Consider the following 26,453-nt stretch of genomic DNA (forward strand, 5'->3'; position numbering starts at 1 on the left):
AGTGTATGTTCATGAGGGATGCTCATCGATTCAAATAAATATATTTTCGCGGATTCTCCAACCACTGAACGACTGTCAAAACTCAAAACGCTGTTTTGCTGTCTGCTACTTATCTCTTCGTTGCCTATTCTGCACCTTTCGTCGTTCTGAATTTTCTGTCGCTTTTTTGGTGTTTTTCGGCGTCTTTTCACCGTATTTTTTTATCTTTCGTCTTCTTTTTGTCATCTTTTCACCAGCTTGTTTTTACTTCTTCGTCATATTTTCACCGTTATTGCACTGTCTGTTAGTCCTCTATTCTTTCTTTCTATTTACCACCTCTTTATCTTCCTGTCTTTTTTATCGTCTTCTAATGGTCTTCTTGCTATCTTCAAAACATACTTTATTCGATTTGGAACGTCTATTTTCGTGTTTTTTGTTGCTTTTGGTAATTTTTCGTCGTCAATTTCACGTGAACGGAGCCTTTCCCCGAAAACCCGCGCTGAGAATCGCGGCTAACACGCTGACAGATGAACAGCGTCACATTCACCTTGTACCTTGTAAATCGCAAAGCTCTGCATAGTGTCGTCGACCCGCCAGTAAAAACAAGGTTAGATTAAACTTCTCGGTAGTTTCTACAGCAGACGGAGGAAGAGGCACAATTTGTGTCTAAAAATAACCCAACCCATGTTGCTAGCTTAATAAGGGGGGTTGCGCCGTCTCCTTTTTGTCCAGCACGTCTATGGTTCAAAGGTACATGTACCAGCGCCTTGCCTTGGCAGGTGTTGTGGGTTCGAATCCGGTTATAATCTCAGGTTATAAGGTTATAGCTTGGTTCGATTCACAACGACAACTTGTTAAGCATAGCTACCAATTACCCCCCCCCCCCTCACCTTTCCACTCTTTCCCATCCATTCAAAAATTCTTCATTACTTTCCCCTATCGTCTCTTCATCAATTGTAGAACCATCGTTTCAAAAAATATCTTTTTGATGTATATTCATTATCGTTTCTTCGTCTGCTATAGTTTGTTTTATCAATTATCTGACAGTTTTCAAACATCTCTTTGCCGTTTTATCGTAATTTTTCACGCTGCTCTGGCGTCTTTTCATTGTATTTTCCCGGTATTGTTGTCGTCTTTTAGTCAACCGTTCATCGTATTTTCGGCATCTTTTAAACACTGTTTTGTCACCTTTTCTTCATATTTTCATCATCTTTTCGCTGGATTTCGCGGTTTCTCCTGGCTGTCTTTTCTACGTATTCTAATCCAAAAAAGCAAAGCCTTTGGCTTAAACGTCTTTCTAAGATTTGACCCATCTTTATCGACAGACTTCACAGCCGGCTATTAGAGTACAGGACAGTTACGGGTGCTACGGGTGCTACGGGTTACGGGTTACTAGTGCAACAATACCTCTGACTCTATCTAGCCGCACCGCCTAGCCGAGATTCGATCATAGGACAACTGATTTGTTAAGCTAGCATTGTTCCTCTAAATCAACTAAGCGGTGTATTCTAGTCCAACAGTTTTCAATTAAAAGAACATACAGAACATTGATACATATAGAAGAAGGATTCCAGCAAAAACATCCCATCAAGTAGACTGGCAACTCTGCCAAAAGTCGAGCGGCAGTAACAGCAATGCTATCTACCGAGCCAAAGCTGAACCTTCGCATACTACTGTGTTACCTGACTCACTGCGAAATGCGTTGTATTCGCGAGATCGTGTTGGTTCGAAAGGTTTCGAAAAATATCGCCCTTGTATCGAAAATATCGTTAATTTTGATCACTAAAAATAACGTACCTAAACGTTATATTTCATGTGCCAGTAGTACGCAATAATTGTATTGTAAAACTGAATTGTTATTTATGCAACTTTTTACAAATTAAATGCAATAAAAAAGCACAACTTACAAAAAATCGTTTGTTATCGATATTAACTGCATATGCGTTATAAACGAATAAAGCGTATGGTTACGTTTTATTTCAATAATACGCATATTCGCAGTAAATCAGGTAAAACAGTAGTGTGTGTATACTAGAATATGGATGTACACAAACACGTATGCAATGCATTGCCACGCTCGCACACGTCTTTTTCCACCAATACATGTACACACAGCTTCAACTTTCGTCGGGAGGGGTGCGCTGTTGCTTCTGTTGCTCGTCATTTGTATGGGCGCTAGGAAGAGATGCCAGTCTTCTTGATGGAATGTTTTTGATTCCAGCTAGGGTAGTATATCCTATTCTTGGCCTATCTAGCGCACGCCAACTTTAAGAGCTTGTTTTCTTCCGTATTCTATACTAAATGCCATACGTGACTTACCAGGTTGTTCGAGATACTGCTAAGTCACATACTAACAGGCACAACACTCACTGTCTCATTCTTCGCACGTTATAACAGTCATTTAAAATTTATTATTGGTTGAGAATGTCGTCAAAGCGATGTTTTTTAACGTAAGACCCCCTAAAACAAAAGTTTATATCACCCTAATAGGTAAATTCGTCGTCACACTAATAGTTCGAATAATTGAATTAATGAATGAATAAATAATGAATAATTAATGAAAAATAAATGAATTTATCGATTAGTGAAGGTAATGCTTAACGATTAATCGGTAATCGAATATTCCAAAATTTCCGACGTCATTACTTTTGCTAACACCAAACTCTCTTTTGAAATTTTGTAAGCCATTCTCAGGATGCTTGTGGTCTTGTGATGACAAATGGAAAATCTTGCACCTTTTTTCTTCACACGAAATCCACAATGAAATCATCAGTAGCACGCGTGTTCTATGTATTAACCAAGTTTCATATGAATCGGAGAATATGTGCGCAACATTTGATGCGAGCAACAGAACAAAACATTCGACAGCTGTATGCACAATGGGCACCAATACACTTATGTGCGATACTAAATAAAGAATGAAACTGTTGCAATTCGCACTGCTGTTCTTAACAATGAATTCACTCCCTATTCTATTGCATTTGTAACTTTTTTTAATCACCCTGCATTCCGATTTATTACTCATCAAACACTATGCACAAGGTCATCGCAGTAGTTTAATATGGGAAAGTCATACTTCATACTTATAGACAAAAGATTTTCCGTTTTTCCCTTTTTCCTCCAGGACTGTTATTATTCAAGCCAACGTAACTTATGCGCAAAAGCGTCACTCGAACACGAAACACATGTCAATTCGCTCTTTCGCAAAAGCACACGGGAAAAATTTCTATCGTCACGTCAGTCAGAAACACAGGGTAGGAAGAGGAAGGCGCGGCGCGTAGTCAGTGGAAATAACGTCTTTTCTTCCATATTCTCAGTGGGTATACCTACTATTTCCATTTGGTGAGGTCGTCTTTCCGGCTTTGCGCTTTCCATTCCATACCACAGCACATCACTCGACTCGACGACGACAAAGTAGGTCATCGAAAATTCTGACTAATATTGGACAGCGTGCATATAAACATTGCCTGCTACGGTACGGGTTTGGATGTATGTGAGAAAAACCTAAATGGAAAAGCTCTCGCAATCTTGGGTTGAGGTAGTTAAACGGTGCTTTGGTTTTCGTGTTTTTCACCCAGATAATGTTTTAGAGCTCGAACTTCAAAAATTCGTTGCTTCTCCAGTTGGTAAAAAATGTGGCAGAGCAATTGCGTCGCAACAACGCACATGCTTGTGGCAAACTCACTGTGCGATTTTAATTTGCTGACGTAACTAATAGTTTATTTATATAATGAGATAGCACAGATAGACCGTGAATTTCTCAAACAATTTGACAATTATGGATTAATTTTCCAACCCATCATTTTAATGCAAGGAATACTAAAAGTTATCCCAATGGGAAATTCGACAAATTATTCGCAAGGAGAAAGATTTATAAGTATTTGATTTTGTTGTTAGGAAACTCAGATAATAGTTTATCAAATAAAGCAAATTTTGTGTAAACTGCAAAAAGTCGTACAAAAAAATATTATATACTTATTAGTGTTACCTAAGAAACCGCGCAGGTATCATCACCTGACGGACCTTGATAGGCAATGACTTGATTAGAGAAGCGTGTTCCAAACAGGCTCTTTGGAAAGGGTCCACACAGCAATGTTTGTAGACTTATGCATGCATGGCCCACATAAAGTGACGGACGACGCACGGGTGGCAGAGGTATGTGAGCGTTTCTCTACATTCGTTTTCATTTTTACATCCTTCAGTTAGGTACCTATATCGAGCTACTCGCCAACTGCAAATCAAAGGTTAACTGGTACACACACTTGGTTTGCCCCAAGGCTGGCTGGCTGACTGGCTGGTGAAACACAGCTAGATTAGCCTAACCGGACCTTTATCTCGGCCCCACGGCCCGTTAGCTCAATCACAGCGATCAACTCAAACCTAACGGTGTGATAAAGCCATGTGACCGTAGTACTTGACGAGAAATAAAAAATCAGAGTAATTATGTGCAACCGGCTATCGTGTGATTTATATTTATTGTTTCATCCTTGAAATATAATAAATTTCCAGGTCTTATCAATGCAAATATTGCCATATTATGGAGGTAGTAAACTAGTATTTGCTAGATAGAGAAAAATACAGTTATTGCTTTCTACAGTGTCGATAGAGACAACGCATATGTTTTTAGAAAGTGTCAAAAATTACAAAGATTTCTCAAAATAATCTCATAGAGTGCGAATTTACCGCGGTTTTGCAGATGACGAGGCCTTCCCGGATTGCGCAACCCGTAGGAGATTCAATTCGCAACTACTATCCATCTCTTCTCCAGCGGCTATGGTATGCCATTATCGTAAACTCAAATAAATGGATGCATCAACTACCTTATTAAAAGTATCCTCATAGTCACCATCCTAGCACCACAACACCCGGATGCTACCCGTCGCTCCGATGATCCGATAGATTGTACAGCAAATCTACTCGTTTCAAAAACTCGACCGGTGTGTCACTTCTTTCGTCTAAGATTGGTGGATTCAATCTCATTGATTTTTTTCCCTGTGTGGACTCATCACTGCGACCAGTATAGTTGATCTATTGTGATATCGCCCGGGTGTTTGTTATATGACTCGCGCTGCATTTCTTTTTGCTATAATCGCTATTGAATGAGCGATCTGCTTATTAAGATTTTATGCGTGCTTGTGTGTATTGGGGTTTACCCTTCCTTCAAAGTTTGATCTACTTTACCCACTTATTCCTAGCTGCCAGCTATATCCCATATTAAAGCCGTCCCTGGCGAGGACTCATCTTCGTTCGTATCATTCGTATATCTGACCAGTACACTTAACTATAGGAGGGACATTTGCACTGTCAAGAGGCTTCAGAGGGTAAATATAGAATTCAGCATGAAGGAAGGGTAAATGGAGGGGCCTGAGAATAAACCCATGCTAAAGTCACTTGACATCGAATGGCTTGATTCTACTAACATTCGAACCCACGACCACTCGCTTGTCAAAGCACACTCGATAACCTTGCGGCTACGGAGCCCCCCAATCTCATTGATTGACATGTTGTTTCCAATGTCACTGTAATCCAGTGACCACTTTCAATTTATCGGTGATCAAATCTCCCTGTCCATCGTGAGTTACCCTTAAGGAGGTTGGCACCTGTTTCCAGTTCCTGGTACCGTTGAACGTCTTATAAAAAAAACTCGCTGGAATTCAGATTCGAACCACTCGTACCTGGTACTTCTCGTGCTGAGGTTCAGATCGTACCGTGGATGTGTCTTAATCTTTGTCCAGTTCGTCTCCAAGTTGCTCATATATCCTCTCATCACCGTTCTGGGAATACGCGAAAACTGCTTACCCTTTCGGCTGACAATAGCTGCTGGATTCCTCGGTGGCGTTGATTTCAATAAGTTGGAATATCGCAAGAACGAGCCCATTTTTGATACCCAGAAAGACCGCATGATTATGACCAAAGAAAAGTGCCAATCATCTATCTATCATGATCGTCAATTATCAGAGCTTTCCCTGCTGCTGATCTACAAGCAGTCATCCCGCTGAAATGGGGAGAGTTACTTGAAAGGAACGTCAAATATAGCTCTTGTTCAATCAAGCCCCTACCTAGTGCCTCCTCACGGATCTCAAGTCAAACCATAACGATCGATGGCCATAACTGGAAATGCTTCCGTACATACTAGAATATGTTCCCCAAACTGAGACTTGTAGACTGAGATCGTTAGCGGAGTCTCAAGCCGTTTTTCGATAGTGTCGCTCCACGACGGATCAGATGTTAACCCTGCGTCAGTTACTAGACAAGTTCCCGGGAGTACAACTTGCAGATTATCATCTGTTTGTGGATTTTAGGGCGACGTACGATTCAATCAAACGAAATGGCAGATATTACTTGAACATGATTTTCCGACGAAACTAGCAATTCTGATTCGTGAGTGGCTGCAAAGGTCAAAACCATTCATCAGAACGGGCTGTGGGTAGGATCACAGCCGCTTTCGTGACGTTGGATGGACTGACGCAAAGGGATGCACTGTCTAACCTACTATTAAGGAAGGTGCAATGCGAAGAGCAAACTTGAAAAGGAACGAAACTACCAACACAAAATCTCGCATGCTTCTAAGTTTTGCGGGTGACGTTAATATCAGCGGAATCAAGCATACAGTAGTGAAAGAAGCTTGAGAAGCAGCAAGATTGGGACCTACCATTAACAACGCCGAAAGTCGATAGTCCATCGTTTATAATAAAAGTGGTAAGAGAGACACGATTTTCAGCACAAAGATGTATAAATGAATCGTTTACAATTATTCCTCACCAGTCACCGCGTATGTCGCCTCCAAGATAGCAAGCACGTAAAAAAGCTAGTTTTGCGCATGGAATACGATTCTGTTGAATGCTATTGGTACGTGATTCTTTTCTGTAACTTTAATATACGTATAAAAATTCTGGCTGTGTCATTAGGAGACGACATATACAGCAAGCTACTTTTGTTGTTAAACTTCTAGTTAGCGACATCGATTACTCCCTAGTTGATTCCCATGCTTAGAAATGCAATTAGGCCGTACGAGTAAAATAGTTTGCTTTGCTTTCTCCGTATAATCCTTATGGGAGAAGTAAATCAAATGACCTATTGTCAAAATATGTATTTACTTTGAATCCACCATTTTTAATCAAACCGCGACTGAAAACAACGGACTAACAGTGTGAAATACCATTGATAGCAATTAGCTATTAAAGGTAAATGACTATGAAGCAAGCTACACATTTTTATTTCACCTCATATTGTACGGTCTGTCTGTCTGTCTGTCCGCTGACTGGAATGCATTATCACCTTTTTCAGAAGAGAGCAAATTGCTCAACACAATTATCAGCTGAGTCAAAGCACTAGGATTCGTGAACGTTGAATTGCTGGAACACTACTTTTACTTCCATTAATTCGTATTTTACGTTTCTCATAAAACAAAGAAAAAACAATCAAACTTTAAACAATCCTTTTAACGAAAACAATAAATGTAATGTATCGTAAATTATAAGAAAAAATAACTATCGGCTATTGATAGGTACCTACTGTTAAGCGGTCTGGAAAGTCAAAAGAATCGAATTTGCCGTTTTTGCAATTTCGGGAGGCTTATTCACAAGCTTTCTTAAATGTTGTGTCAAAACAATTTTTCGATCAATTCAATTCGAATCTGAACACGTTGAAATGTGCCAGTAAATCCTACGGGGTCTTTTCAAGGGAAGTAACACAAGCGTACGAAACTTTGAACACGTTTTTTTTGAAACCATGTTCTTTCAGCTGGCGGTAGGTACGTGTTTCTCAGAATCTAGCGGACCGATTTAGCTGAAAATTCTTTTTAGCATATAAAAATGAATTATTTCTTAGCCGCCTTTTAGATAATTTTTCGAATTTTTAAAAATCGCTCCGTAACAATTTAGGTAGAGACCTAAAGTTTCAAAATTATCATTCAAATCCGTTTTTCGATAGTCTGTCAGTTCCCGGCACGTACCGCCAGCAAGTAACTGTTTCTAAGGAACATCCATGCGCCCAGCTGCCAACAGCATTATATTCACTATTTTTGCATTCCAAAAATAGAAAATACAATTTCAAATATACCTTAACCAATACCCAAAATACCCCGACACTTTAACACTTTAATTTCAACATCCCAAAAGAAGCAATGATGAAGCAAATTTAGAGTGTTCCAGCAGTGGAGGTGCCCAATTTACAGCAGGTACCAACCAAAGCTGCTAGGTGGATTGGAAAAGGCTTTCGTCAACAACGGGCGAGGTGGCCGTTTCCTGTTGAACCTAATTATTCCAACCATTCTTCCTATATCGATTCATGCTTAATACATACATATACAGATATGAATGAGTACAAATTGCTGCTTGGTCGAGCATGGAAAAACAAATCTACAATACAGTGCCTTTCCATTTCTGGCAACATCTCTTTGTTCGCTGTGGTATAATTTCTGCTTAAATAAACGAACTGAAAAAATATAAAATACTTTGCCGAAATGGAATGCAGGCTCAGCGTATCAACAAAAACACTGCGACCGCAAAGCTTTATCTAGGAAGGGACGAAAAGTTTGGGTCACTTATCAGTTGAAAGTAAATAATATTTATGCAAACGTCACATTAACCGAGTTCTCTAGGGATTCTTACATAACCGCAACAATAATACAGCAGATTTTCAGAGATTGTACCACAGTGCAGTTACGAAGAGCGACAGTTGTGGCTAAACATGGTAACAGTCACATCGCATAGAGGGAAAATTGAATGCTGCTATCAATAAACGTATAATGCTGCAACCTATCAACAATTTATACGGCTCATGACTAGACTGAATAACAGTTAACATTTTGTTATATTTATTTCAGCGAACGCTATTATTTAGCTATGTGCATGGAACTCCTCTACTAGCTGGCAGGTATATTCAGATGTTTTCGTTTGCTAGTGTGCGTCGTGCCTGTGTCTCTGCCTTTTTTCTGATGTAATACCTGTATATCTTGTGTACTACAAGGTGAAATGATGTACGTTGTTCACATAGCTTGCCGTTGATAATGATGGCGATTATAAATGATAATGATGATGGTTTTTGCGTTGGTAAAACTGGATAGACTGATATGCAACTGGAATAATATTGATAGCTATTCCAATTCAGAGCTCGAATGGATGTGGAATGTTAAAGCATAGAAAGAAATCTATACATAAAATAGAACGATTGAGAGAGAAGATGCACTAAAGGAAATTCACCGCACTGAAATCAAATGAGTAAATGAGTTGAGTGGAAAAATAATGACATAATAATGCTTGAATCCTGTGCTTTGTGCGCTGGTGAAGCTAGGAATTAAGGTACCGCGTAATGTGGAGTTCTTGATAATGGCTGAAAGACGTGAAAGATTAATTACAATTGCATGTTTCTCTGGGCAGCGTATTATTTACTAAGCTGGTATTCAATTCAGTCCATCACAATCGTAAAATTATTGAGTAAAACCGTTATATCATCTATCAACGTTTTGTTTGTTAACACTTTCAAAGAAAAAGTTTTGTCTCTTATTTTTTAGTAAGTCACTTGAAATGATAAAAAGATTCGTATAAGACACTAATGCGTGTTGCTGATGATGATCATGTCATAAGACTTTTTAGGAAAAAATACATCACGATTCACTTCTATTCGGTTGTCATCAACGTTCGTTCAGCGCAGAGCTGCCATAAATACAGATATTTGTGCATGCATAAATTTGGGGCCCTACCGTTTTCTCCGGAGTATTGTATTTTCTCCATCTAATCTTTTCAATAACATAAATAGTTTATGGAGTACTTTAAAGTTCAAAAACATTAGTAGAACCAGAAATCACACCAACTGAAATAATAATTGATGGGTCCCAAATTTATGCATGCACAAAAATCTGTATTTGTGGCAGCTGAATCACGTCCATCTTTCCGGTTCTTAACGAAACAAGAACATGTTTGCACTTGTAATCAGTAACCAAAAATACCATAATTCCCTTTTGAGAACAGTAACATCAATGAATAATTATTTACCTTGATTGGAATAATCAGTCCGCATAATTTCTGGTCAAAAATCAACATTGTTGTAACAATACAAACGGCCCTTTAAATTAGTTCCAATCAACAAACATTAGAAATGCCACTCAAATATTTATCAAACAGTAACTTTCCACGTGTTTGTCTTTGTACACATTGGTCTTCTCCGAGCCACACTCTGCACACAAATTCTACGTATATAATACAATCAGCTTCGACGAGATTGTAACATGTTGAAAGAACAAGTTTAACTGACTGGTTTGGGCTGCCCGCAGATAATCTTTCTTTTCATTATTCCTTCGTTCCCGTGATTAACACGTAGAGTGAAAGCAGCGCTCGGCACAGGCCGAGATAGCAGCATAACCGAGAGTATGCAAGTACTATGTTTATTTTCATAGAGTGCCCCCACCAGGCGGCTACCCACCGTACAGCAAGCACAATCACGGCGCAACGTTGGTTATCACCTCACCCAATGACGGGACGGAACTTCGCTTATCGCCTTTTTTTATTTTCAGTTAATAGCGCAAAATATCACTGATAACACGCAGCTGATCACGCTGGCCGGTCACAGTCCATCAGGCGCAAATCAGGATCAGACCGGATAATAATTACTACACAGGTTTGGGCTAGTATAAACTATGGATCGACGTAAAATGTTGTAATGATAAGGGCCCCGAAAGACGCAGCCTTTTCTGGATGGAACGCTCTATCGAGGAATGGAGATTCCGTCGAAAAACGAAATTATCAAAACCCTGACCAATCCTCAGAATTAATTCAGGTCAACTTCACTAAGTTAGATAGGGAATCTATGTATGCGACAGTCGTAATTTTTACGATTAAAATTAATCACTGTGCACCTAGAAATAGTTAACGTTAGGTGCTTGTAGCGTCACCAAACACAGCGCACAAGTCCATGCTCCTTTACTCATAACTCGTGTAGGTTTCGTCATTATGAATCCTTGCATTGCAAAATATATCACATATCTGGTAAATCCGGAGTGGTCTAGTATCAAGTTAGCTGAAGTTCACAGTACAGTGTACAGTGTTACTGTGATGGTGTGTTCGTTGTATCTGTCAAAAACAGATGTTTCCAATAAATCGGGTGTCCATTTGTTATGGCCGTATGAGTATATTGCCACGTTTTTCTTATGTTAACCGGGAATGAAGCCTTCATAAACACAGATCTGAAAACTGCATTCGACTGAATTGATCATGTAATCCTGTTGTGTAAATTAAAACCCCTAGGAGTATCTGATTATGTAACTCAATGGTTGCCATCTTATCTGATACGTAGAACACTTCACAGATAGGAACTATTCGTACATTCCTCCGATGTACTACAGGGTAGCAACTTAGACCCACTACTGTTTATTCTCTAAATCAACGACAGTGTACTTATGATGTACTTATGTACTAATAACTCGAATCACACTCACAAGGTAGCATATGCGGATGATTTGAAGACGTTCTGACGTTCGTTTCCCTGATGATTGCGCGCTCGCAAGAACTTCTGGATCAGTTCATTAACTGTTGCAAATGCAAACTGGTAGCATTCCAAAATGTGTCGTCCTGACATATTACAGAGGACAATCCAGGTGAGCGATCTTACGCGTGGTTTTGAATCAAAAATTGTCATTCGATCTGCGATAGTTCATCCTAAACGATTTCAGCAAACTGACATTGTCAGACATTGCGAAAACTTCTTCACCAATTTGATCAACTTTCTCGGCTCACCATTTTCGTCAAAGATTTTCTCTGAGTCTCGTCATTTGATGCTATTTCGTAAATACTTTCTCACAAATCTAGGTATTTCGGTATCTCTAGGTATAAAGAAAACTAGGTATAAACAAAACTAAGTGTTTATCGCGGGGTGTACTGTGATATGGTGAATGTATTTGCTTGTTTGTTGACCATTCGCGAAATCACAAGGAAATAAGTAGATAATCGGTTAGTATAGATAAGAAAAGGCAGCAAGCAATCTGTTTTACTTGGGTACACTTTTATAGCGCACGATTTTTATTGTCGAAGGCTGAAATCAGATGACATAGGGTGACACGTGACTCAATCTGCTCCTTCATACAACGATGGAATTCGTGACAAATAATTACGAACAATGAACAATCAAGATAATTTCCAGCACACTTTAAAATACTAACGTGAAGCGTGATCTCAACCAACTATCTTAAATATGCGTATAAGCCTAATGGCTACTTAACTGAGAGATAATCTGAATTTACTCTTTCATCTAAATTAGTAACATTTCCATCATAAACAGTAGGGTGACAGTTGGGAATCATTACCCAAAAAAATCAAGATGCAGTTTTTGACATCAAAATTACTCCTAACACTAATATTTAGAAAGTTTCAGGCCTGTTTTTTTTTTTGAACAGGAAATGTCCATCTTCAGTGTCACCCTACTAAGCGGTGACCTAGTAGACCTCCTGAAGTGGCATCGGGTTTACGGTTTTACGAACACTGAGTGACGGCGGTAACATGTGCTGATTGAAAGGTATTGATAAATGTTATATTTCGCCACGGCAATGCTCCCACACGCAATCACCAAACCAAACGAGTACAACGAGCCGCGGCGCTGCGACGAATGAATGGTAATAATGTCCACAAGTATGTCGCCGTTGTGTCTACCCAGTTTCAATCCTGCACTTACTATACTTTCGAGCTGCGATAGAAATGTGTGACAATGTCCGCGGAACGTTTTGCTATTTTCAGTATACACACAGTTACGATTGGCGTCATAGGAAAAAAAACGGTCTTCTGGATATGGTAGAGTGCAATGGTTCGCTTTTCGGGTTTCTTCCTTCTTTGTCTTGACATTTTTCAGGACATATAGCGTGTTTATTATATTTAGACTATCGACAAATAGGTTGGTTCAATACGTGTTAGGTGAAAATCGAGGAAATCCTAATTTATTACGACTTTAAATTGAACACTGACGCGATCGAATGTAATCTATGGTTCATCACTAGTTCGTACTTCGTAGCAAATATTTGATTTTCGATAATGTGACAGGAGGATTTGTTTTATTCGGAATACGGAACGATTTCTACCCTTGGTTTTAAACCAGCTGGTGGCGCAAATAATATGATTGTACTATACACTCAAATCAACTACAAATTGATAAGAAGTTAAGATTAACAACCGACTCACTCATTTTATTCATAAGCAAATATAAACCAGCACTGGATCATTTAAGGTAACACTTTAATGTAGCTTACTGTTATGCCTAGGACTGCTGGCTAGGTAACTGTCAGTTTTGTGTCGTTGACATTTGACGGTAACCAAAAATAAACAGCTAATCACGCACATGTTACAAGAATAGACCTTACCATATACCTTGAGCATGGTTTTTAAGCATGTTGCATGAAAAGCCCTGCTACTTTACTCTGTACTTTGGAACTGTTAGGAGACCAAAGTTGATGCTTCAAATTTTTTGAAATTAACGATAGCGGCTGGTGGTTCAACATATTGCATAAAAACATCTGGAATCTGTCCTTTTAAAGAACCGCCTGTTAGAACAATGAAAAAATCGATGTTCAATTCCATTTTGCAATCCAACATGGCGGATGGTGGTTAAATATTTTACATGAAAAACACCACGCTTTTGAAAACCTGATTAATGTTTAACACCATTTCAAATTGCAAGATACGGATATTAATTAGCCGACCCGCGAAAACATTCAAATGTGTAGTCGACCTTTCTAGATTTGAACAAATTTGGGCACATTGTTCTTTATTTTGTGTGGGCATTATCACTGCGACCAGCATTTTGATCCATTGTAGTATCGCCCAAGTGTATTTCATTGTACCATAATGCACATCTAGCCAGTAGAAGCAAAGGCCCTAGTGCTACATTATGGATTTGGAGCTTGATCTCCTGTTCTTTATTGGACAGATTTCGCATCCAGCTGTTAGAGCACAGTGTTAGATCCTGTTGACAGATTCTTCGAACTCTACAGATCTTAGAGATACGAATAGACGACGATTTGCTTTTAGGCCAGTGTCGTACCGCGATCCTAGCTGAGAGGCTTGACCCAATACAATTTTTATAACTAACTCTGGCTAGAAACTTCATCGTCGATAAAGCAGAGTTTAGCACAAAAGGATGATGTATATGTAATGTATGTGTTTTTCCCTTGAGGTTTACTACTTGCACCATCAATCTCGTTCCTAAAACCAGAATGGCAATCAAGTTACAATGAATTTGCCCATAGACAAGAGGCTTCAATATGCATCTTGAGTACCTATTTGTCTTTCATATACTTATCCCGTTAAGAGGATTGCCGAATTCAGTATGAATGATCGTAGGATTAGTAGGCCGCTTAGTTAACTTCGAGGTACGATGCCGGTCTGACAAGCAGGGATGGTTCGTTCACTTTGAATTAATTTTGATTCATTTGACAGTACCGTCTCAGCGGAGCAAAATTTGATAAAGTAATGTATGGGACATTTGTAGAACTAGTTATTATCTACAATTTTGCTGAAAAAAGTTTTGTTGTATCTTTTGTAGTAATGGGGCTACAACTCTAGTACCTCGTCAGTAACTAAATGAACTTTCACTTAGTTAATAATGAGGTACTAGCATTGTGGCTCCGTAACCATAAAAGATACAGTAAAACTTAATTCCGCACCGCCCAGTTAGCTTCGAGGTACGATGCTGGTCTAACAAGCTAGTCGTCGTATGTTCGAATCTTGGCTAGGCGGTGCTTGCTAGTTAGAGTTAATAGGATCGTTGCACTGCCCCGTAATTTTCCGCGGCTGCGAAGTCTGTCGATAAAGAAGGGTAATGTCTAAAGACGGTATAAGCCTATGGCTTTTTTTAATTCCGCAAAATTTTAGATAATAATCTACAATAATCTAATCATAAATAATAATCTAATCTACAAATGTTCCATATATGACTTTGTCAAATTTTGCTCGACTGAGACGGCACTGTCAAATGAATCAAATTTGAATCAAAGTGATCGAACCATCCGCACGTTGTGCGAACCAGCGGGGTTCGAATTAAAAAGTGTTCAGATTAAAAACGGTCAAACGATCAAATATAAGAAAAAGAAAATAAGAATATTTGAAAAACAACGTGGCTTTAAAAAAGGGGTAATACCATCTATCGAAGGGCCCAATCGGCACTAAAAATGGGATAGGCTTCATCCATACTCAAACTTCAGGATTTTAGTACAAAGCACACAAAAGGAATCGATTTGCCCTTTCTCTTCCGGAAGTGGACTTATTCTGTGCTCGGAAAATAATCTCAATTTACAGCGTTGGACTTCTCTCTCTCTCTCTCTCTCTCTCTCTCTCACACACACACACACACACACACACACACACACGCGCTTTTCTTTCTTTCCTCCGGCAAGTGACGAGATTTGTTTCTCTTGCAATGCTTGGCTGCTTTGCTCTGCTCCCAAATGAGCGTCAGTTCGGTTTCGTCTTTCTTTTTCTGCTGGAGCACAACCGAATGTATGCTCTCAAGGTCACAAAGCAAATTTTTTCAGTCCATATAATTCCCTGTCCGATGTTCTCCTTGGCATATTGGGCCAATAGTGTCTAGTCTCCAGTGTGTGAAGAAAAGATCAACTCTACTTATAGTTGTGCTCTTTCTGTGCAAGATGACTGTTGAAAGAGAAAACAGTATTCATGCATCGCTCGAAGGCAATATAATTCGGTTGAACAGAAAACAAAACCACTTGATCGTTGTGAGAAACAGATGTCTCTGTCTCTTTATAGTTAAGATGAGCAAAAGGAAGCCTGCTCGGAGTTACCCTTTCCTGTAAACGAAGAGAATTTATTCTTTTGCAGTGCTTCGTTGCAGTGTTGCAGTTTATAGCAAAAATAATATCAACAATATCGGGCACCAATCATCCGTATCCTCTCCTCCAGTCGTTGCTCCCCCTCTCCCTCAGCCCTACACAAGCTTGCTCAGCTCAGTCCACAGCTTATGTTATTCTAGTAACTGATGTCACCATGATGAGGAACGTGCTGCTCGAGCCAAAGATGCTGATACCTGATGTCACCATGAAATATTTTTAGTGAAAACATAAAAACACTGAGTCACTATCAGAGGCAAATAGGTACATGTCTTTTTATGATTAGGATGAGCAAACAACAGAATGATTTCCATTTAACTTCGAGGTACACCAAATTCTTTTTTTACACGGGGGATGCGTCCCGTGGAAAAAAAACCGTGCAAAAATAAACCGTGTTATTTCGAGAAACCGTGTAAAAAAAATCCGTGTTATTTCGAGAAACCGTGCAAAAAAAGTCGTGCAAAAAAAAATTCTCCGTAAAAAAATCCGTGTAAAAAAAGAATTGTGTGTACGATGCTAGTCCAACAATAAGCTAGTCATTTTGTTCGAGTCTCGGCGGTGCTGCTAGATAGAGTCAATAGGAGTCAGTCACTAGGGCGGTACCCAAGTAACAATTCTAAACCCACTTGGTTTTACTTGAATTTTATAAAGGTTTTATTGCGGTATTAATTATTACCTCTGGGTTTATTGTAGTATTGCGCAATACCCAGAGTATACGAGTCCAAACACACTTATAGCTGGCTAGAATACCATAATAAAACTGTTAATAAAGCAAACTTATTGTGGTGGCTTATATTACCACGTTAAAACTTTTTGGCTGCACCATGTCTCTTATAAACTTACCATAAGTGTGGCGTAGCAATACAAAATGGCGCACCAATCAAAATTGATCTTATCACGGCTACTTATCAAACCGCAATAAATCTGTTAGTAGAGGTGATCCAGCCGCAGGCGGAAAACCTCTCGAGTATAGAATTTAAAAATATCTGTTAGTTTTATAGAGCTATTAAAACGGTAACACCCTGACCAAACAGTTTTTTTGCTGCTATTATGAAGAATACCAAAGTTCAAAACCAAAATCATTTTTTTATGCAGCCATATTGCCATATTCTAGTATTTTGTTTAGCTCGCAATCAAAAATTCATCAAAGCAGTGTTTTGCAGAAAGAAAGTTATTACCAATCGGTTTTCTTGTCAGAGGAAGCAACTAAAATGATTTTGCCAGAAATTGAGATTGACTTACTGAATATTTTCAATTTGTTAAAACGACCAGTTTTCGAAAATTGCAAAATTTCAGTGGCGCGCTAATTTTATCAATATGCACGATGAAATTAAATGCGCACATGCTGCAAACCAACGAAATTGCTTGAAATTTAATAAATATTCTATAAGATAATTTATTCTGATCGCTATAAACCAAATCGTTCAGAACGATCTGTCAGTAAAATTTAAACTTTTCTGCTCACGGATATATTTTCAAGTTGACAAACCTAGCGAACTTATTTAGCTTTTGCCACAAAAGCGAAAAGCGAAATTTTAAATTATGGCGATGGTTGTCAAGCAGCGAAAGCTTAACCGGGTTTATTGCTGCTTTCAGCAGAGCGTGATACGACTACTTGAGGTTGTAAGCTGTTTCTTATAGCGGTTAGGAAAACATTCTGAAGAGTGGACCACTTGGTCAGAAAGCAGTTTTATAGCGGTCATCAGAAAGTTCTGGTGGAGCTCATAGTTTTATTAGCGATTTTAGGAAATTGGTCATGAAAACCACTATACGAGCGTAATAAAACTTGGAGTTGTTGCTTGGGTAATTGTCCTGTACTCTAATAGCCGGTTGCGAAGTTTGTCTATAAAGAAGAGTCAAGTCTATAAACAGAGAGCCGAATGTTTTTCCTATTAGCAAAGAGAAGCCCGCCCATACATAACATGAAAATTCCTAGAATATGAACTACTGCCATGCCATCTAAGACCGCGACTCATGGCTCAGCTTTTTTTATGAAAAAATTACAGCTAAAATTCGAGATAAAGGGACGATTCTCGATTGCCAACGGTCATTCCTGTTGCAAGACAGTCCATAACATATATATTTTCTTGCAACATGTAAAACCACTAGTTGCCATCTTAGGATTGCTTTCAAAAAGGAGACAAACATCCAATTACGACATTTAACATAAATTTCCGTTCCAGAGCAGTCAATATTGTGAGGTTTGTAATTTAAAATTTTTAAGCACTGGTCCTAAATTTCTCTACTACAGTGGGATTTCGAATTTGGCAACAAATGCGTGTCGCCTATGTTGCCAAAACCGAAACCGTGCCAAAATCGAGACGCTTTTTTGGTTTGAAAAAATTGAATGTAAATGCGTTAGAAATTGGATAAGTATTATTAATCAAAGATTGCAACCATTTTATGTTTGAAAAGACCGCCAAGAGCTAACCGTCCGGTGTAAGTAAGTTTTTGGCATCCTGCGGTAAGACGTAGTCCTACGGCAATAGAAATATTATTGTTCGAAACCTTCTATAACAGTAATGCAATTTGATGATATAAAAAATTGTTATGTTAAAATGGTTTGTCTCTGCTGCAGGTTGAGAAATCCAAAGTTTTGCAAGTGGATAACTTTTATACATCGTTTTAGTTATTTTCATTATTGAAAGCTCCTATATAAGTAAGTTAAAGTTGTTTGCAAAATGTTTTATACTGCTTTCTACTGAGTTGAAGGTCTAATAAATTTAAGTATCACTACAGATCCGTTATGCCTTGCCTTGTCCATCATTTTCGAAAAAAATTAATCTAAATGTAATGCTTGACTATTGAATAGTAAACAATTGCATGCAACTAAGTGACGCAAAGCAGCAAATGAAACGTTCAAAACTATTTTCGGACGAAACAGTTGCTGATTTTCCTCACTTTGAGAATTGCTGCGTTACGTCACATGCATAAATATCCCTTCAGTCGTGTTTCCTTGTAAAACAACAGTTTCGAACAAATTCTTTCAGTACGTACCTGTATTCTGTATTCTGGCAAAAGGAAAGGATTATCACTCACTTTTCTATGACGTTTCACTTTCAGGACATCAATTTGGACTAGATTCAATGTTCAAACGATGACATCGGTAGAAGAAGAGGGATGGTTTTTCCCTCTGGCATACTTCCCAACCACAGATATCAAATTGGTCTAGGTTTAATCGCGTTTGTAAGGCATTTTGTTGGGAGAAGACTTTATCACTCTTTCTGGCGTACTTCCCAAGCACAGATATCAAATTGGTCTTGGTTCAATCGTCGCAAGGAAACTTCGACCTGTCGGGACGAGAATGCTTTGTCACTTTTTTTTCTAAAAATAGATTAATCGAAATCACAGTAAACAGATGGTGTATTTAACTGTTGTCCCTGCCTGTGACGCAAGACAAAGGAACAAGACGAAGGAAATGTATGGAGATATCTGACCTTGAAACATTTCGTTAATTTTCTCTAATTAGTGATTGAAAAAGCAAGTTATAATATAAATCACATAATTGCTTGATCTATTATGAGTCGATCGGTATATAATCCGACATATTTTTGGGACGCTTGCATTTCTTGATTTTTCGGAGTGACCCTATCCCAACCTTGCCGTAAGACGTAGTATTACGCCAAAATAATAAAAACTGGTATCTCATTCGTGTGGCATTTTTAATGTTTTCACAACTATCAAAATCTTTGAGGTTCAGTTCAATATTGTTTCTATTATTTATTTACTTTTATATTTAATTCAATGAAATAACTCTCATTTGGTACTAAAATCATGAAAATCGGTTCAGTGGTTCAAAAGTCTTGAAAGAATATGGGTAAATACGATTTTTGGGATCGTCCTAATTCAAAAAGGGGCTACCTAAGTGCTAATTAAAAAAAATATTGGTTTAAAATTTTCAGAATAGAAGCAGGCACACAAAATTTGAATGAAATTGGAGCACTTTAAAATTCCACAGTATTTTTTTCATTGGATTGCTGTATATAAATGATAATATTGACAATTGACATTTACAGCTTATTGGGAGAAGCATACACAAATTATGGCCTAACTTTCCATTTCTTTCGGACTTGTTCGTAACACTAGTAGCAGCGTTTAAGCAGTGTATCGCTGGTCGACAATATAAATACATGCTGGGATAGCACGGGAAAATCGCGCAAACGAGCGTCCACGAGGCTACGCCCGACTCGTTGAATAGATTGTGCTAAATAAAACGTAGAGTGGGAAATACAGAAGCACCCCATCAACCCACCGATGGGACTCTATGTGTGGCAAAAATAAAACAGTATGTATATATCTATGTGCGCGTCGAACACAGCTGATTTTCATGTTTCGTGCGCTGATGGCAGGCAGGTTTACCATAGCGATGCCCCGACATGGACATGTTGATCGCTCAATATTTATAAACATTACGTTACACGAACTACTCGCTAGCTAATGGGTTCCTCCAACTTCGCAATACGGCTGCTGGTGGTGTCGGTTGCGGATAGATTGCGACTTGCGAGCAGCTCTGCTCTGCCTCTGCACACGCTGCTTTTACGACAAAGGTTTTAAGTTTATAGTTTCTGCCAGTAAAGGGAACACGATGTTCAATCGTGTCATTTCTGGCACGTGGCTGACACCATTACCGTGAAACGTAGTATCAGAAATCTCGTCTTAAACTGCGATTCGGTGTAGCAAAATTGGACTACAGCTTCGTACGTCCAGCCAGATTACCGAATTTCAGACTATGTATGAAAAGTTGTTTCAAGCATTACACCAGCTTCTCGGAAAACTCAATTAACCCACTGGCAGTGGTTCACTACAGTAGCTACTGATCGCCTCGAAACCGCGCACGAGCGCACCATCGAAGCTAGAGTTCCTTCTTTGACGACGTATATGGCATAAAAAGGCCACACGGCAGTTGGCTGCCGTTTCAAAAGGCATAGCGCGCATACAATTTTTGTGCGATCGCCGACACCTTTCGCGCAAATTCGAACCAACCAACATATTTTTGGCAACTGAGCGCAATGTATTTATGGTTGGATTAATAGCGCTGTTGACCTCGAAAACAAAACGAAAAAATAATACGCATAACGTCCATGACGTCGAGTTACTTCAGACTGGTTCGCGCTTCGTGCGGACAAAGTGACAGACCACAGCACAGTAGTGGAGTAACCTACAATTTGAGGGCCAATCGAAATTATGTAAGAAACTTTTGAATCGTCAAAGATTTCACTATTCAGTGTGCATATAAAGTAGTGGTAATTATCGTCATTTTTCCTCATTCCCTAATTTGCACTAATGTTTAAGATGCAAATAAGGGAAGTATCTAAAATATTTTTTTTTGTATAGAACAATCCCTACTAATGCTACTACCTGTAGCAAAAAATATATGCTCAAAAATCAAACCATTTACTGCAGCATGTACATATCGCTATATGTACAACGTAGTAATGAAATCGAAACGGCAGACATTGTACGACTGCCTGAGAGGCATTCATGTGAGTGTGTTTGAGTTTCACCACAGACCGTCGATTTCCTTCTAGCCGTCACCTCACTGACTGGTTACACTGTGGACCAAAAAATGTGTGTGCTCTGACCGTGCATATGTAGCTTTTGAAAGCCGAATAGGACGATTATCAATTCACTGCTGCAGCCGATAGAAAACGTTTGCTTGAGCAAATTGAAATTGTTCCTTGTTCGGTTCGAAGCTTAGATGGGTTGGTGGTTGGCAACCGTACCGTACAGTGCACTGTTTTACTTAAAAGGTACATTTTGTATGGATCTGGATGGTAGTTGATAGCATGAAAGTATCGAAATTCATACTCTGATTGGTTAATTTATTCATTTTTCTGGAATTATAACATGCACGACGCCAATCATCATCGCCATTCAGATGTCGACATGATATGAATTTTACTTTGTCTAAACTTCATCGAACTGTAAGTGCTTACTAACAGACGTTTATCTGCACAGCATAATTTTTATTTCGTAGGATATCATATTTTTACTTGATAAATTTAAATGTTAGATTGACTTCGATGGAATTGAGAATAAAACAAACCGATCAGTACAATAAGATTTAGTAAAATTGTTAGATTGTTAAAATATCTGACCTTAATGAACCACCGTGAACGCCTCGGGAACCTTCAAAACTGGGCACCGACCCTGAGAACGGTGACAGCTTCGCCCCACTCTCTCTCTCTCGCCTTCTCTTACTCCCTCCCAGGTGTGCTATGACGACACCACAGCAGTAGCTCGTTATTCTCGTTATAAATTAAAAACAGAGGTCACTTCCACCGTTCGACTCCACCATTATAACAGTTACGGCAGCAAACACGATTCATATCATTGCAAACATCTGGAATCTTTATACCCCCGATATTGCCACATAACTTATTAACACAATGCCCGTTGTCAGTACTCATTGGATAAAATATGCTCTATGTATAGCAAAAACGAGACACGTCACCGTATAAATAGCGTTATTGCGTATCCACTATCGAATAATCATGTCTATATCACCTTTCCGAACCGAATCAAGTATCATAACAATAGAAGAACGTACGGACAGCTGTTAGCTATATACGCTGCGCGCTACTCTAGCAAGCAGCCTGTCCTCGTTCACTAGCAACTGACGTTAGCGTCCGGGTTTCCACTTTGACTGCACCAGCCTGACTGACTGCCGTTTGCTCCGAGGCACTCTGGCCTCCGTCTGTTTCGTGAGCCAATGTCGCGGACAAGGGGCGATACGAGAGCGTAAAAGGCAGAAACACAAGTAAATGAAATCGAAAAACGCGAACACACTCGAACGAACGAACAGAAATTCACCGCAGAACGTCAAGCCAGCACAGCACAGCTGAGAGGCGTAGGGGTTGAAACTGGTAGAATCAACACGGTAAACAAATACAGTCAATACAACAGAACCACTACCAACCTCTGAGCAGTTGGGCGAGTAAAGGAAACTTTTTCATTGATCAATGCCAAATTATCGAAGCAAACTCCAGTCCAGACTGATGTAGTTCACGTGAGCCGTAAGGTCATTAAGTAATTTCGTAACTTGCCCAAAAGTTAGGTTTATGCTGTTCTTGCTACAAGTTTGAATGGATTCAACACAATAAAATCAAGTTTTTTGGTAATTAAAATTTAATTTTCATTGAGTAAAAAATATTGCTCTCAATTCACTGACCAATGTACAGTGGTATATAAAACTTGTTTCTCTGGACTTAGCACCGTTTGAGCGTTTCTACATAAGCATAAGTTTGAAACAAAATATAAACTTCTTTTTATGTACCTGTTGTACTCTGGCACAGCAATGTGCAACAGTTTCGTAAGGTTTTTATTTCGCTTTCAAACATCTCTGTTATACAACTTCGATAAAAGTTCATCTACTTGAAGAAAATTGCTAGCAATTTTTAAACAAACAATTAAATACAAGTAAGTGAAAAACAAATCATAGAACCGCCAAATGCATCAAAACTTCAAACCCGAGTCATCCATCCTTTGAAACTGTTGTTTCCCTATCACGTAGAACACTTAGTAATTCTTTGTCACTCCTGACTGACACGCGAGGTGACATAACAGTACATACAACAAGTATCGAATGTACTCTGTTCCGTAAGCACTATTTATGGCTTTGCCGTTTTTCTCCTAGAAAGGTACGGCAATCATCATAAAAATGGAATTTCCAAACGAAGCTTACAACCAACGGGCTGAGCGTAACATACCATCTGACTTAGTTTCTCAAACTATTCATCCCTTCTCGGTTATTGCCACATTATTGTACTCGATATGTATCAGATTTTTATTTTAAACACTGGCACAGCTAGGGATGGAGAAAGTTGAAAAGTGTGGCCAACCTTCTTTACAAAAATTTTACCGTAATATATAAGGCATTCAAGATGCTGCAGATCAAATTTTCTACATTTTCACTGTGAAAATGACATGACTAAGAAATAATGTTGTGACCAATTTTCTGTTACGTTCTGAAAACTACACTTGGCAGCTTAAAGATAACTAATCAAATAATAATCATGGTTTTTATAATCACTCTAAAATATTTACGAAACCCTAGAGGATATTAAATATAAAATGTAACAATATTGAATGAATGTTTAAATGTTTAAAAACTTTTTATTAAAATACTAGCTGAATGCCCGATCTTACTCGAGGCCCCTTTGTCTCTCAGTCACTTGAAAATTCTCGTAATGCTAGCAAAACACCCCTTCTTCTCCATTTGAATGTGCCTACTCCCTTTGCCAGGTTTTCTCCTGTTATCTCCCAGTTGTCCTTATAAATCTGTCTCCTTGATATTCCCTATAAATTGACACAAAGTCTTTTTTACGTTTTTGAACCTCCCTCTTGTTAATGGCTACCGTATTTCCCCTTTCGGAAATCCAGCAACTTGTACAACTGCTATCATTCCAAATGCAAGAGAAACGCACCCCTGTGCTGATTATTTTATGTCAAAAATCATGTATTTGACAAACGACGTTTGATGATGAACCGTCTAGGCGTTTCGGAGTTATGGCGGAAGATACATTCATACTACCCGCACATCCCCCCCACCTTACTACTCAACTCACCCTTCTGTCACGTAGCTAATTATGCATCGGTTTGTTCTATGGAAATCCCTATAAGGAAAACGAAACAAAGGTTTTTTCAGGTTTCCCTTTTGTCACCCCCCAGTGCTGATTCCCTTATCTATGCCAAGGAGCATGTTTGTCAAGTTGGGTGGAGAACGGCCCAGACGTTCTGGAGTTATGGCAGAACATACAACAAACATACTCACGCTCACTTTTATGTATATAGATAGATAGATAGATTTCACAGTTCGTAAACTATGAACGCACGATACCCGTTCTTAAAAGAAAATGTGTATTTTACCATTCTGAGAAACTTTGGAGGACATATGCAGGCACTGAAAAAAATTTGTGCAAAGTTGTTGTCCAAAATTGATTTTTGAGTGCCTCTTTGCGAACAAATCATTATATTTCGCCAACCATAAGTGAATAATATTCAAGAAAGTGTCTGATTTTACTAAACCTTTTGTTACACTCCATATTTTTCTTTAAGTACGTAATAACAAAGATGACCCTAATGATAATGTGCGGAAACATGATCATCCGATGAGACGCCTTGTTTTTACATATAATGTAACGAATATATCGGGCAAAGAAATTAAAAAATTACTCTCTCTCTCTCTCTCTCTCGACCCGACTAAAACAACTGCCATTACAGTCGAAATGTCATCGAAAAATCGGAATTAGTGAATAAATATCAATCCACTAATAATTCTACTTGGCGATATAACAGAAGGAGACGCAACTGAAATTAACCTAGCAGTACCAGCAGTACAAACAGCGCCTGGGTTCCCGATTTTGAAGAGATTCGACGAGAAATCGTTCTGCTAAAGAATCATAGAGCTGGAGCTGGAAATAATCGTCTGCCAGTAGAATTCTACAAAAGTGGCCAAGAACTCTTAGAAACGGTACTCCACTTGATAATTTCAAGCATTTGGGATCATAAGGAGGGGCTACCGGGTGGTAGACGGAAGAGGACGATCGATTCGATTGCTGTAATTACCGCGGCGTAAGACTGATCAGCACCGCCTACAAGGTGCTCTCAAAGATTTTGTTGCGTCATCAATTCTCAATAGCAAAAAAAATCGTAGGGTAGTACCAGATGGGCTTTATGGGGGTCCGTGCTACTATGGATCAAATTTTCACGCAACATCTTTTCGTGACAATTGACCAAACTCGTGACTTTAGTCATGACCTTGAAATGCGGTCAGGCATATATTAATATTTTTTTGAAACGATGATTCTACAATTGATGAAGGGACGGTAAGGGAAAGTAATGAAGAAGGATTTTTTTCCAGGAATGAAGGGGAAGGGTGGAAAGGAAGGGGGGGGGGATAATAGGTAGCTATGCTTAACAAGTTGTCGTTGTGACTCCTATCTTTTGTCCAATGCTTTTGTCCAATGTAATCATGATTATAGCTTGGTTCGACCCATGCACCTTCCAGCATTGGACAAAAGATAGGAGTCACAACGACAACTTGTTAAGCATAGCTACCTATTACCCCCCCCCCTTCCTTTCCACCCTTCCCCTTCATTCCCGGAAAAAAATCCTTCTTCATTACTTTCCCTTACCGTCCCTTCATCAATTGTAGAATCATCGTTTCAAAAAAATGTTTTCGTGGATTTCAGGGCAGCACACGATCTAGTTGGGCGTGACCATCTATGCCAGATAATACAAGAGAACGGTTTTTCGGACAAACAGACGCGGCAGATCAAAGCTATCTGGGAGCGAGTGATTGCTACTTGCGTGTTTCTGGGATACTCTCGAATACTTCGTCGCAAGGATGCCGGGAGACTGTGCAGTGAAATCCGTTCTGTTCAAGAACCCCGCCGACACCAGAAATAGACGAGCGCACCGTACTAACTGGTTCGACCAGCTGGAAGCCGACTTGTCGAGATACTCTAGGAATTGGCGACGAGTAACCTAGGACCGAGTACAGAGGAGAGAAATTCTTGATACAGCAAGAGCCAGCCCGGTTCTACGCTGCTAGAAGAATTCTACAGGGTGCTCCACCTTTTATGTCGGTATGTAAACGCTGTATAACTTTCATATTTACCAACCGATTTCTTTCATTAGATGTATTTTG

The 26,453-nt window shown here is 39.1% G+C and overlaps 1 protein-coding gene across 4 annotated transcripts in view; it reads right to left on the reverse strand.

Moving 5' to 3' along the window:
• The window catches only part of LOC128741445 (uncharacterized), a 58,032-nt gene that overhangs the window by 12,681 nt on the left and 18,898 nt on the right, over window positions 1–26,453 (reverse strand). Inside the window, exon 1 of one of the 4 annotated variants that reach the window (XM_053837268.1) lies at window positions 21,901–22,429. The exons of 1 other annotated variant lie outside the window; for it this stretch is intronic. Coding sequence is in view for 2 of the 3 variants with exons in the window: in XM_053837266.1 (XP_053693241.1) it covers window positions 9,975–10,022 (48 nt within the window). In the remaining variant the exon portion in view is untranslated. Of the gene's footprint in view, window positions 1–9,974; window positions 10,091–21,900; window positions 22,430–26,453 lie in introns of those variants that run through there. 2 more of the 4 variants (XM_053837266.1, XM_053837267.1) reach the window with 2 other exon arrangements.

The sequence above is a fragment of the Sabethes cyaneus genome, chromosome 3, assembly GCF_943734655.1.
Source record: "Sabethes cyaneus chromosome 3, idSabCyanKW18_F2, whole genome shotgun sequence".
Lineage (NCBI taxonomy): Eukaryota > Metazoa > Arthropoda > Insecta > Diptera > Culicidae > Sabethes > Sabethes cyaneus.